The sequence below is a fragment of the Oncorhynchus tshawytscha genome, linkage group LG20, assembly GCF_018296145.1.
Source record: "Oncorhynchus tshawytscha isolate Ot180627B linkage group LG20, Otsh_v2.0, whole genome shotgun sequence".
NCBI lineage: Eukaryota > Metazoa > Chordata > Actinopteri > Salmoniformes > Salmonidae > Oncorhynchus > Oncorhynchus tshawytscha.
In genome coordinates this window covers 26,693,585-26,708,080 of record NC_056448.1, presented here as the reverse complement: position 1 = coordinate 26,708,080, position 14,496 = coordinate 26,693,585, and the positions used below count along the sequence as shown (strand labels likewise).

General features: G+C 42.2%; 1 protein-coding gene across 1 annotated transcript in view; it reads right to left on the bottom strand.

Moving 5' to 3' along the window:
* LOC112220324 (tumor necrosis factor receptor superfamily member 10B) overlaps window positions 1-14,225 on the bottom strand; it is a 39,918-nt gene extending 25,693 nt beyond the window's left edge. Inside the window, exon 1 of the mRNA XM_024382127.2 lies at window positions 13,996-14,225. Coding sequence (XP_024237895.1) covers window positions 13,996-14,031 — 36 coding nt within the window. The 5' untranslated portion in view covers window positions 14,032-14,225. The remainder of the gene's footprint in view (window positions 1-13,995) is intronic.
* Window positions 14,226-14,496: the final 271 nt, after the last annotated feature.

The following is a 14,496-nucleotide window of genomic DNA, read 5'->3' as shown; positions in this document are numbered from 1 at the left end:
AGGAAGTTAAAGCTTGGCCGCAAATGGGTCTTCCAAATGGACAATGACCCCAAGCATGCTTCCAAAGTTGTGGCAAAATGGCTTAAGGACAACAAAGTCAAGGTATTGTAGTGGCCATCACAAAGCCCTGACCTCAATCCCATAGAAAATTTGTGGGCAGAACTGAAAAAGCGTGTGCGAGCAAGGAGGCCTACAAACCTGACCCAGTTACACCAGCTCTGTCAGGAGGAATGGACCAAAATTCACCCAACTTATTGTGGGAAGCTTGTGGAAGGCTACCCAAAACGTTTGACCCAAGTTAAACAAGGGAATGCTACCAACTACTAATTGAGTGTATGTACATTTCTGACCCACTGGGAATGCGATGAAAGAAATAAAAGCTGAAATAAATCAAACTCTACTATTATTCTGACATTTCACATTCTTAAAATAAAGTGGTGATCCTAACTGACCTAACGACAGGGATTTTTTTTTCTTCGCCTCTTCCTCTATGGTTTACACACACACACCAAGCCCGTCCCCTGCCTCTTATGCCAACAAAGTTGAAATATCATATTTTTTTTATTTTTTTATTTATTTCACCTTTATTTAACCAGGTAGGCCAGTTGAGAACAAGTTCTCATTTGCAACTGCGACCTGGCCAAGATAAAGCATAGCAGTGTGAGCAGACAACACAGAGTTACACATGGAATAAACAATTAACAAGTCAATAACACAGTAGAAAACAAAGGGGGGAGTCTATATACAATGTGTGCAAAAGGCATGAGGAGGTAGGCGAATAATTACAATTTTGCAGATTAACACTGGAGTGATAAATGATCAGATGGTCATGTACAGGTAGAGATATTGGTGTGCAAAAGAGCAAGTAAATAAATAAAAACAGTATGGGGATGAGGTAGGTGAAAATGTGTGGGCTATTTACCAATAGACTATGTACAGCAGCAGCGATCGGTTAGCTGCTCAGATAGCTGATGTTTGAAGTTGGTGAGGGAGATAAAAGTCTCCAACTTCAGCGATTTTTGCAATTCGTTCCAGTCACAGGCAGCAGAGTACTGGAACGAGAGGCGGCCAAATGAGGTGTTGGCTTTAGGGATGATCAGTGAGATACACCTGCTGGAGCGCGTGCTACGGATGGGTGTTGCCATCGTGACCAGTGAACTGAGATAAGGCGGAGCTTTACCTAGCATGGACTTGTAGATGACCTGGAGCCAGTGGGTCTGGTGACGAATATGTAACGAGGGCCAGCCGACTAGAGCATACAGGTCGCAGTGGTGGGTGGTATAAGGTGCTTTAGTGACAAAACGGATGGCACTGTGATAGACTGCATCCAGTTTGCTGAGTAGAGTGTTGGAAGCCATTTTGTAGATGACATCGCCGAAGTCGAGGATCGGTAGGATAGTCAGTTTTACTAGGGTAAGCTTGGCGGCGTGAGTGAAGGAGGCTTTGTTGCGGAATAGAAAGCCGACTCTTGATTTGATTTTCGATTGGAGATGTTTGATATGAGTCTGGAAGGAGAGTTTGCAGTCTAGCCAGACACCTAGGTACTTATAGATGTCCACATATTCAAGGTCGGAACCATCCAGGGTGGTGATGCTAGTCGGGCATGCGGGTGCAGGCAGCGATCGGTTGAAAAGCATGCATTTGGTTTTACTAGCGTTTAAGAGCAGTTGGAGGCCACGGAAGGAGTGTTGTATGGCATTGAAGCTTGTTTGGAGGTTAGATAGCACAGTGTCCAATGACGGGCCGAAAGTATATAGAATGGTGTCATCTGCGTAGAGGTGGATCAGGGAATCGCCCGCAGCAAGAGCAACATCATTGATATATACAGAGAAAAGAGTCGGCCCGAGAATTGAACCCTGTGGCACCCCCATAGAGACTGCCAGAGGACCGGACAGCATGCCCTCCGATTTGACACACTGAACTCTGTCTGCAAAGTAATTGGTGAACCAGGCAAGGCAGTCATCCGAAAAACCGAGGCTACTGAGTCTGCCGATAAGAATATGGTGATTGACAGAGTCGAAAGCCTTGGCAAGGTCAATGAAGACGGCTGCACAGTACTGTCTTTTATCGATGGCGGTTATGATATCGTTTAGTACCTTGAGTGTGGCTGAGGTGCACCCGTGACCGGCTCGGAAACCAGATTGCACAGCGGAGAAGGTACGGTGGGATTCGAAATGGTCAGTGACCTGTTTGTTGACTTGGCTTTCGAAGACCTTAGATAGGCAGGGCAGGATGGATATAGGTCTGTAACAGTTTGGGTCCAGGGTGTCTCCCCCTTTGAAGAGGGGGATGACTGCGGCAGCTTTCCAATCCTTGGGGATCTCAGACGATATGAAAGAGAGGTTGAACAGGCTGGTAATAGGGGTTGCGACAATGGCGGCGGAAAGTTTCAGAAATAGGGGGTCCTCTCTGACAAGCGGTTTCAACTCGCTATTTGCATTTGTGGTTTGGTCCAACAGAAATCGGTCCTATGGACACCGAAACACATTGAGAAATTATTTTACTGAAAGAGGAGGTTAACTTTTCTAACGAGACCCTTTTACGTCTCAACTACTCAAATTTAGTGCAGAGCAGACACTACTAAAATGAGAGTATCAATGAACATTGATTCTGGAAAATGAATGCTCAGTTTGCACGGCATTGGGGTATCATGTACCACTAGCAGCATTTTAGCCAAATACTGTTATACTTGCTGTCTAGTCTGTGTTTTATAAATGTGCAATAAGAATAAAACACAATTATAAAAAGGAATTGGCAACTCCTTCTCATTCTGAGAAATAAGGTAGGCCACTTGATTTCAACATCAAGGCAAGGTTGGCTACTTTGAAGAATCTAAAATACAAAATATAGTTAGATTTTTTAAACACTGGTTTGGTTACTACATGATTCCATGTGTGTTATTTAATAGTTGATAGTCTTCACAATTATTCTCCAATGTAGAAAATAGTACAAAATTAGAAAAACCCTTGAATGAGTAGGTGTGTCCAAACTTTTGACTGGTACTGTATATATTGTGAAAAAAAAAATAGAGATATCATTTTTAGGCCGTATCGCCCAGCCCTAGTTTTACCTTCTGTGAAACTAACTTCACGGTAACACTGTAGATAGCCAACGTAATGCCACCTATTAGCTTGAGTGTAACATTTTGTATTTTTAGAGCAGAGCTAAGTTCATTTCAACCCATGTATTGAATTTGACCAAGTTAGAAAGGAATGACACAGCTATTGGTAGGCTGTTGGAGTGTGGAGCGAGATAGAGAGAAGGGAAGACGGAGAGAAAGAGAAGAGTGACTCACTCACAAATCTCTAAAGAGAGTCCATTACCTTGTTCCAAAGACAATCACATTAGTGCCATAACAGGGTGTCTCCAAATAAAAAGCTCTTTGAAGCCACTGGATAGTTTATAGTCTTATCCATAAAGATTCAGACTGTGTGTCTGGTCCAATAGGTCTACAGGGCCTAAGTGACCATCTCAACGTGTGATTTATGTCTTTGTAAACACTATCCCACCCTATGGACAAAGGTTGGGGCGCGTTTAACATCCTCGGAACATTTTTGCGTTATTTGGTATAAGATCTGAGAGGTAAAAAATAGATAGAGGACTTGGCAGGGTTGTGAGACACCTTTGAGGCAGTTCGAACTCAAATTTCAAACAGAAGTGTGGCAACTGTCCATGATAGGACATGGCATCCTAGGTAGTGTTCCGGATGTCTGTGTTCAGACTGGTGATAATTCAGACATCAAACTGTCTGAGTTTTCATGAATGCACTTTAGTTGAACTAGTAGTCAATGAAATGCATTCTTTTCACAGTAAATCACTGAGCTAGAGGAGGTTAATGAATCTCAAAGAAACAACGATGTAGTTAATGTTATTATTATCTAGTTACCATTTTAGTAAGTCATTTCTTAGTAAATAACTAGTAACTCATGTACCATGAAATAAAGTACAAGGTTCACTATCTGTGTTCCACGAGTAACAGGTAATCCTGACAGAATTGCTGGATAACAACTGCATCAAACAGATAGGTCTAGGTCTTGGATAAAGTAAATTGATTTATCCAAACAATCATAATGAACACCAATGTGCTACACATCAATCTAACATCAATAACAGTTAATAATAGTGAAGGCACCAATTTGAGAATGTTAGAGCAACTTCAACTATATCACACATGTCTTGGCATGTTCCTCAGGTTAAGTGGGTGTCATAAATGCCAGCTATGTCAGGTGACACTCTTGCACTCTGTCTGTCTCTCTGTCTGTCTGTCTACAGTGGCTACAGTAAACAGAAAACTGAGTTATTCATAAGGTGTTGAACAGGTGTATTTCCAGATTAACTTGGTCAACACATGACGTCATATTACATTTTAAACAGGTAAACAAGTTTTGGTCATGCGCTGTAAGCGCTTCAGATTATTTGACTACATGTCTGGAATGAATGAGTAGTTAATAGAGGAACACGTCACCTTCACTAGTCCTTATCAACCCTTTTCACTGAGGAGATTACAGTAACAGGTGTGATTCAAAGATGTACATTGAATGTCTATTCAATGACATACATATTAAAAACCGCCACTCTGTTTGTTCTGGTCCTTGGTGATAAAAATGATAGAGTGAAAAATGTTAACACGATCACACCTTCCCACCACATCCTTCCTTTTACGTTCTGAGGTTTGATATGAACTCTAAATGAGAACCGATCAGTCAGACCTGTGAGTGAGTCTAACCACCACACTGACAACCTGCCCTCTGATTAAAAGGCTTGCACTGGGGTTGCATCATACTGTAGGCTGTAGTCTGCATGTGACTTCTCTACTCTATCAACGCCAGTGCTTGCAATGGAATGTAAGTGGTGCCAGCCTGGTACTCTTTCCTTTCACTGTTCCATAGTTTGTATCTTTGAGACAGTATTATAAAAGACAGTATCATGTAGGAGATATATTCTAAAGTTCTATAGTTTTAGACTAGGCATATATGTTTGCTATGTGACTTTTAATTGTGAACCATACATAGCATGAAGTAGCTTTGGTGACCAATAGTGGATCCTATCCTTAGCCACACTGTTGAACTTGTACAGTGAGGGAAAAAAGTATTTGATCCCCTGCTGATTTTGTACGTTTTCCCACTGACAAAGAAATGATCAGTCTATAATTTTAATGGTAGGTTTATTTGAACAGTGAGAGACAGAATAACAACAAAAAAATCCAGAAAAACGCATGTCAAAAATGTTAGAAATTGATTTATTTTAATAAGAGAAATAAGCATTTGACCCCCTTTCTGGCTCCCATGTGTCTTTTATACAGGTAACGAGCTGAGATTAGGAGCACACTCTTAAAGGGAGTGCTCCTAATCTCAGCTTGTTACCTGTATAAAAGACACCTGTCCACAGAAGCAATCAATCAATCAGATTCCAAACGCTCCACCATGGCCAAGACCAAAGAGCTCTCCAAGGATGTCAGGGACAAGATTGTTTATTCGCAAATGAAAGAAACACAAAATAACTGTCAATCTCCCTCGGCCTGGGGCTCCATGCAAGATCTCACCTCGGAGAGTTGCAATGAATATGAGATCGGTGAGCAATCAGCAAAGAACTGCACAGGAGGATCTTGTCAATGATCTCAAGGCAGCTGGGACCATAGTCACCAAGAAAACAATTGGTAACACACTACGCCGTGAAGAGCTGAAATCCTGCAGCGCCCGCAAGGTCCCACTGCTCAAGAAAGCACATATACATGCCCTTCTGAAGTTTGCCAATAAACATCTGAATGATTCAGAGGACAACTGGGTGAAAGTGTTGTGGTCAGATGAGACCAAAATGGAGCTCCTTGGCATCATCTCAACTCGCTGTGTTTGGAGGAGGAGGAATACTGCCTATGACCCCAAGCACACCATCCCCACCATCAAACATGGAGGTGGAAACATTATGCTTTGGGGGTGTTTTTCTGCTAAGGGGACAGGACAACTTCACCGCATCAAAGGGACGATGGACGGGGCCATGTACCATCAAATCTTGGGTGAGAACCTCCTTCCCGCATTGAAAATGGGTCGTGGATGGGTATTCCAGAATGACAATGACCTAAAACACACGGCCAAGGAAACAAAGGAGTGGCTCAAGAAGAAGCACATTAAGGTCCTGGAGTGGCCTAGCCAGTCTCCAGACCTTAATCCCATAGAAAATCTGTGGAGGGAGCTGAAGATTTGAGTTGCCAAACGTCAGCCTCGAAACCTTAATGACTTGGAGAAGATCTGCAAAGAGGAGGGGGACAAAATCCCTCCTGAGATGTGTGCAAACCTGGTGGCCAACTACAAAAAATGTCTGACCTCTGTGATTGCCAACAAGGGTTTTGCCACAAAGTACTAAGTCATGTTTTGCAGAGGGGTCAAATACTTATTTCCCTCATTAAAATGCAAATCAATTTATAACATTTTTGACATGTGTTTTTCTGGATTTTTTTTTGTTATTCTGTCTCTCACTGTTCAAATAAACCTACCATTAAAATTATAGACTGATCATTTCTTTGTCAGTGCGAAAACGTACAAAATCAGCAGGGGATCAAATACTTTTCCCCCTCACTGTACTTCTACTAATATAGAAGCAGTAGGCCTCCCTGATGGTTGTCTTTTCCTTGCCCATAGAGATAGAGAGTGATTTCCTGTGTGAACCCACACCCAGTAGTAAAGTAAACCAAACCACAGATAACATTTAGTGTAAATGAGTGTGGGCTGGGCATGACTGGATTGATGCCCCTAATAATCTGTAAATCTGTGTATTTTCTACACAGGAAGTTTACTGAAGAGACAGGCAAGTACACTGCAGTCATTTGCAATGGAGTCGAGGGAGGACCATTGGGGGGGGGTTGAGTGTCCGCTTGATCAGGGGGGTTGAAAGTCTGCTCGCAGTCCCATAGCAACAAGCATTGACTGGCGAGAAGACTTCAGAAGTTTCTGTTGTTTACAGAAGAGATAAACAATGACATCGCCACCCCAGAGAGAGAAGCAATTTGGTCTAAGTAGCGGAAAAATGCATGACTTCAAACTTGGATGTGACGATTAGGTTACTCTGTCCAAAACAACCTCTAGTGCTAGATTGTACACAGCAAATTGTCCAGTGTTACCTAGTGTTGATTTTCAGTGTAACATTTCTTTCTTTTTATTTATTTTTTACTCCCTTTTTCTCGGCGAAGGTCGAGTCATGCGTCCTCCAAAACATGATCCGCCAAACCGCGTTTCTTAACACCTGCCCACTTAACAGGGAAGCCAGCTGCACCAATGTGTCAAAGAAAACACTGTTCAACTGATGATCGAAGTTAGTCTGCAAACGCCCAGCCCACCACCAGGAGTTGCTAGAGCACGATGAGCCAAGTAAAGCCCCCCCGCGGCCAAACCCTCCCCTAACCTGGACGACGCTGGGCCAATTGTGTGCCACCCTATGGGACACCCGGTCATGGCCTGGGATCGAATCCGGGTCTGTAGTGATGCGATGCAGTTCCTTAGACCGCTGCGCCACTTGGGAGGCCCAGTGTAACATTTCTAGTGTTGATTCAGATGTTAAATTACATCTGTAAGTGTTGAAGGCCCAGTGCAGTCAACAACATAATTTGTCCGTAAACACACCAGCCAGCTGGTCTGCGCATGCTCTGAGGACGCGGCTGGGGATGCCGACTGGGCCAACAGCCTTGCGAGGGTTAACACGTTTAAATGTTTTACTCACCTCGGCTGCAGTGAAGGAGAGTCCACATGTTTTGGTTGCGGGCAGTGTCAGTGGCACTGTATTGTCCTCAAAGCGGGCAAAAAAGTGATTTAGTCTGCCTGGGAGCGAGACATCCTGGTCCGTGACGGGGCTGGTTTTCTTTTTGTAATCCGTGATTGACTGTAGACCCTGCCACATACCTCTTGTGTCTGAGCCGTTGAATTGCGATTCTACTTTGTCTCTATACTGACGCTTAGCTTGTTTGATTGCCTTGCGGAGGGAATAGCTACACTGTTTGTATTCGGTCATGTTTCCAGTCACCTTGCCCTGGTTAAAAGCAGTGGTTACTGCTGAACATTTATTTTAACTTAATATAATACATCAATAAAATCAATTTAGCCTCAAATAAATAATTAAACATGTTCAATTTGGTTTAAATAATGCAAAAACAAAGTGTTGGGGAAGAAAGTAAATGTGCAATATATGCCATGTAAGAAAGCTAACGTTTAAGTTCCTTGCTCAGAACATGAGAACATATGAAAGCTGGTGGTTCCTTTTAACATGAGTCTTCAATATTCCCAGGTAAGAAGTTTTAGGTTGTAGTTATTATAGGAGTTATAGGACTATTTATCTCAATACGATTTGTATTTCATATACCTTTGACTATTGGATGTTCTTATAGGCACTTTAGTATTGCCAGTGTAACAGTATAGCTTCCATCCCTCTCCTCGCCGCTACCTGGGCTCGAACCAGGAACACATCGACAACAGCCACCCTCGAAGCAGCGTTACCAATGCAGAGCAAGGGGAACAACTACTCCAAGTCTTAGAGCAAGTGACGTTTCAAACGTTATTAGCGCGCACCCCGCTAACTAGCTAGCCATTTCACATCGGTTACACCAGCCTAATCTTGGGAGTTGATAGGCTTGAAGTCATAAACAGCGCAATGCTTGAAGCATTGCAAAGAGCTGCTGGCAAAACGCATGAAAGTGCTGTTTGAATGAATGCTTACGAGCGAGCTGGTGCCAACCATCGCTCAGTCAGACTGCTCTATCAAATCATAGACTTAATTATAACATAGAAATACGAGCCTTAGGTCATTAATATGGTCGAATCCGGAAACTATCATCTCGAAAACAAAACATTTATTCTTTCAGTGAAATACGGAACCTTTACGTATTTTATCTAACGGATGGCATGCCTAAGTCTAAATATTGCTGTTACATTGCACAACCTTCAATGTTATGTCATAATTACGTAAAATTCTGGCAAATTAGTTCGCAATGAGCCAGGCGGCCCAAACTGTTGCATATACCCTGACTCTGTGTGCAATGAACACAAGAGAAGTGACACAATTTCACCTGGTTAATATTGCTAACCTGGATTTCTTTTAGCTATGCAGGTTTAAAAATATATACTTCTGTGTATTGATTTTAAGAAAGGCATTGATGTTTATGGTTAGGTACACGTTGGAGCAACGACAGTCCTTTTTCGCGAATGCGCACCGCATCGATTATATGCAACGCAGGACACGCTAGATAAACTAGTAATATCATCAACCATGTGTAGTTATAACTAGTGATTATGATTTATTGTTTTTTATAAGATACGTTTAATGCTAGCTAGAAACTTACTGTGGCTTCTTACTGCATTTGCGTAACAGGCAGGCTCCTCGTGAGGCAGGTGGTTAGAGCGTTAGACTAATTAACCGTAAGGTTGCAAGATTGAATCCCTGAGCTGACAAGGTAAAAATCTGTTGTTCTGCCCCTGAACAAGGCAGTTAACCAGCTAGCCGGGTACCGGCCTCAGTCTAAGGAGCAGGTGGAGAGGATGAACCAGGAGCTGGGGAGGTTCCTGAGGAGTCACTGCCAGGACCGGCAGGAGATGTGGGCCCCATTCCTTCCCTGGGCAGAGAACTCCCAGAATTAGTTACGTCATTCCTCCACCAGGCTGACTCCCTTCCAGTGTGTTATGGGTTATCAGCCAGCCCTGGCTCCGTGGACCCCGAGCCAGACCAATGCTCCTCCGGTGGACGAGTGGTTCAGGAACGCAGAAGAGATCTGGAACGATGCCAATGTGAGACTCACCACCGCAGTGAGGCTCCTGTGTTCCATCCTGGTTATCCCATCTGGCTCTCCACCAGGAACCTCCCACTCCGCCTGCTCTGTAAGAAGCTGAGTCCCCGGTTTGTGGGGCCATTGAAGGTCCTCCCGTCAATGAGGTGATGTATAGATTACAGCTCCCCACTCCCGACGTCGTGAGTGTTGGCTCCAGTACCTGTTGGGTACGGTCCAGAGGAGCGTTGTTGGGTTCTGTTGGACGACATTCTAGATCCCAACATCATCTGAGATTTCCACTTCGCTGACCGGCCCGCTCCTCGCCCTCAGGGCCATCGTCCTGGCCGGCATTGTCTACTCCCGCTCCCCTGCTCCGGTGTTTGACATCACCGGTTTACTAACCACCGGTCCTGGCAACCCATCATTACGTACACCTGGCAACTATCAGTACGCACACCTGCACCCCATCATCAGTCACACATGGACTTCATTACTACCTTGACTACTTACCATTTATCTACCACTCTGTTCTATCATTCATCAGGTATTATTGTTTATGTTTCTTTATTAGACGCTTCTCTTGTTTTGTATTCATCCTATATTCGTTATCATTAAACTCACACAGCACTTGTTTCCTGACTCCCTGCGTCTACGTTACAGCATGTTACGAATTCTAGCTAGGTGGCTAACGATAGCTAACACTTACAAGCGTCTAACATCTGCCACTGCAAATTTGCTCCATTCATTAAAATCAATTTAACCAAAACCCATCTATTTTTATGAATAACTGGACCTATCAATTAACTAAACAATATGGATTTGAATGAGAAGTATTTGAATAAACATTGGAACGTAAGAAGCAGACATAATTTCAAATAGGCTATATGTCATATTAAACAGCATATAAACACTCTAAATAGGTCAGGAGCCAGACATGGAGCCTAAGAAGGAATGAAAATGAATTATTTAGGCTCTATTATTTCAATTATTTCAAGGCTATAGTCTACAATGAAATACACTGTGAAGCATTTGCGAGTGCGACAAAATAGGCTGGTAGGGACATAAAGCCCTCAGCATTTAAACAACATTTTGTTGTATTAAATCATTATAATCTATAAATTGCACGTATTTTATTTTTTATTTTATTTCACTTTTATTTAACCGGGTAGGCCAGTTGAGAAGAAGTTCTCATTTACAACTGCGACCTGGCCAAGATAAAGCAAAGCAGTGTGACACAAACAACAACACAGAGTTACACATAGAATAAACAAACGTACAGTCAATAACACAATAGAAAAGTCTATATACAGTGTGTGAAAATGAAGTAAGATTAGGGAGGTAAGGTAATAAATAGGCCGTAGTGGCAAAATAATTACAATTAAGCAAATAAACACTGGAGTGATAGATGTGCAGAAGATGAATGTGCAAGTAGAGATACTGGGGTGCAAAGGAGCAAAAAAACAAAACAATATGGGTATGAGGTAGTTGGATGGAGTATTTACAGATGGGCTATGTACAGGTGCAATGATCTGTAAGCTGCTCTGATAGCTGATGCTTAAAGTTAGAGAATGAGATATGAGTCTCCAGCTTCAATGACTTTTGCAATTCGTTCCAGTCATTGGCAGCAGAGAACTGGAAGGAAAGGCGGCCAAACGAGGAATTGGCTTTAGGGGTGACCAGTGAAATATACCTGCTGGAGCGCGTTCTACGGGTGGGTGTGCTATGGTGACCAGTGAGCTGAGATAAGGCTGGGCTTTACCTAGCAAAGACTTATAGATGATCTGGAGCCAGTGGTTTGGCAACAAATTTGAAGCGAGGGCTAGCCAACGAGAGCATACAGGTCGCAGTGGTGGGTTGTGGCTTAATTAGAATGAAATTAAAATGAACATTTGTGCCTTTAAATTCATTCTTAAAATGAATGTTTAGAAACACAAGTTTGGCCAGTCTATGGCTTCAGGTTCATGCGATGGTGCCTGGAGAGCCGGTCAGCAGTGGAGAATATCCTCTCCACACTTGCAGAGCCACTGGGGATGCTAAACACCATTATGGCCACTCCGGGCAGAGATGCAGAGTTCTTCTTTTATTTTTCTATAGGTAGGCCTAATAACTCAATAAAAACGGAAAGCCCCTTGAATGTGAGAATATGCCAGGCCTATTGGGCCAAAATCATTTATGGCCTATTGTATAGATAATAGAACGAAAATGAACTAAATGTTTAAGCGATCTGATTTTTAGTCTATAAATACTTTGCTACAATGACACACTTAGTTATCTACCCACCTCATTCCTTTCTTTTAGCATGCGCATGTAGCATGCTTTTGGGATACGTGTATTTTCAGATTTACACAATGATTCTTTAGTTGTGGACACGACATCACCACACTTCCTCTCTTGCTCCTCATCTTTGTAAGTCACCTTGAATTGCACCTGTGCGTTTTATCAGTTTCTTTATGAAAATATTTAGCTAAATCTGTGACAGTAGCTAAAACAAGGGGCTATAGCAGCACACAAGTAGACTGCAAATGCATGCTGGGGCGGGTATGGCGTGAGCTCATGAAGTGAGCGCTACTGGAGCGAAATTGGAGTGGACGAGAAGGTAGAAGCTCCAGCCTTTGGGAATCTTGCTCCACGCTGCAGTCAAATTGGGCACGCTCCGCTCTGCTCACAAATTCTGGTCACTAACCAATACAGTAATGGTTGGTATTTCCAAAGGCACTCTTTGGAAATATGCAAATGTCTTAATTTAACACTGAAAATTGTGGACCCACATAGACACTGGACCAATGTTAAAATGTAACACTGTCAGTGTTGATTTAACACTGGAGTATTTGCTGTTTAGTGGTGGAAAACCATTTTATGTAGCCTAACCCTACCCAATCAATCAATTTAACCAATTGACAACAATAAATAAAATACCACCAATGTGGAAATAAATTTATCTGAATAAATGGTATTTCCATGAAAATTACTCACAAATTGGTTGTTATTTCAGTTTGTCACTCATTTAAAAACAATTGCAAAATATTTATTTCTATGAATTTCTCCAACAGTATATTTCGTGGAAAACCCAAAGGGTCTTTTATCTGAGGTTAAGTGTTTCAGGTTTTACTGATGCCATATTTATAGTGTCAGGTTTTGGCACTGCACAGCTGGAAAATACAACAGCACAGCACTGAATGGCCCTTTCTGTGTGGAATAAACTTTACATTGGCAGGACTAGCTACGACTCTATTAAATATATAGGCATGTGTGTGTGTGTGTGTGTGTGTGTGTGTGTCTGTCTGTCTGTGACCTAGGGATCTAGGAGAGTTGAAATTCCTTTTCAACAGTACTGTATTCAGTAATATTGAAGCTGGAATATTTTGCAGACCACATTTCTAAATATTTTGTTCTTCAACTACAAGTAAAGAGGTGCTAAACCATGTATTGATCGACATGGTGGGACAAGTAGGCTAAACTGTAGTGAGGTGTTATTAAAATGTAGGTACAACCTAACAAGTATATGTACCCCCATTGACATCAAGGTAATAACTAGCCTATACAATAGAAAAATGCCCCACAATCATATCATGAAATCATGACAAGCATTTAGCCAGTGTTTCAAATTGTTTGAGTAGAGACCAACCAACGGTTTGATCCAATGTCCCAGACAGTCAGAGCTGATGCCTGGGGGCTGAATTAATAGGGTGGGATCATGTCCCGCACCAGATGGTGACTGTTGTCATGGGGGAAGGGGTCAAAATTATACAACACACGTACAGTTAAGTAGCCTACAGTATAAACGTTCAATACTGTACATGAATAGTTACAATGTTCCCCAGTAAACAAACAAACACCACTGATAATACGCAGCATTAATCACGCAATGATGTTCAAGTGCAGTGGACTACAACTTGAGAGACTACCGAAAGTTATAGTTGAATAAGGAGTAGAGAACGGACGGCTGAGATTGCTGTAGCCTAGCCTATTGTATCTCGGGTCTGCGGCGTGCGGCCGCTCGAGCGTGGCCCCTCACCGGAGAGCAAGTTGTAAACTTCAGTCTTCGTTTGTAAACGGTTACATAAAGTAGCTTAGGTACTCAATCTGCATAGCATTGGGCCATCAGTACTATTTCAGACGGAGTAAAAGTGACTTTGTATCGTTCAAACTACAAGGAATCCCCTTAACAAAGTGGCCTTGATAGGACATAACTTTATAGGCTATGTTTCAACAACATAGAACACTATATAATACAATGTTTATTTTCTTACCGAACATTTCATGAACGTCAGATCGAAGATCATCATGGAATTCCAGCGACTATCATTCAAACTTCAACCTCGTGTAGAAATCTAAAACTTCCTTTCAAACACAACTATTTTTTTAAATAAAGCATTTTAAGTAAAACATCCAGTTGTTTCCGTGTATATATAAAAGCGATACGTTCTGAAGACGCGTCCGTTTTACGCACTCACACTTGAGAGACTGTCCCGCCGATGGCATAATTCTTTCGAAGAAAATCCTCCACACTCATTGACGTCATCCTTGCCCCTAGACCAATCACATAACTTCATTTGGAGTGGAAAAAACAATGTCAAAAACAATGTCACTCCGAACATTTAGAAGTAGGCCGACGTAACTGTGAAAAATGAAGCAATATTTGATACACGTTGGACGTTCTTTTTTCGTTCTATCCAACAAGTTTTGCTAAATATATTTTGGACTAGAATTTTAGGCTATAATTTTAAATATAATATCATATATCATGAATG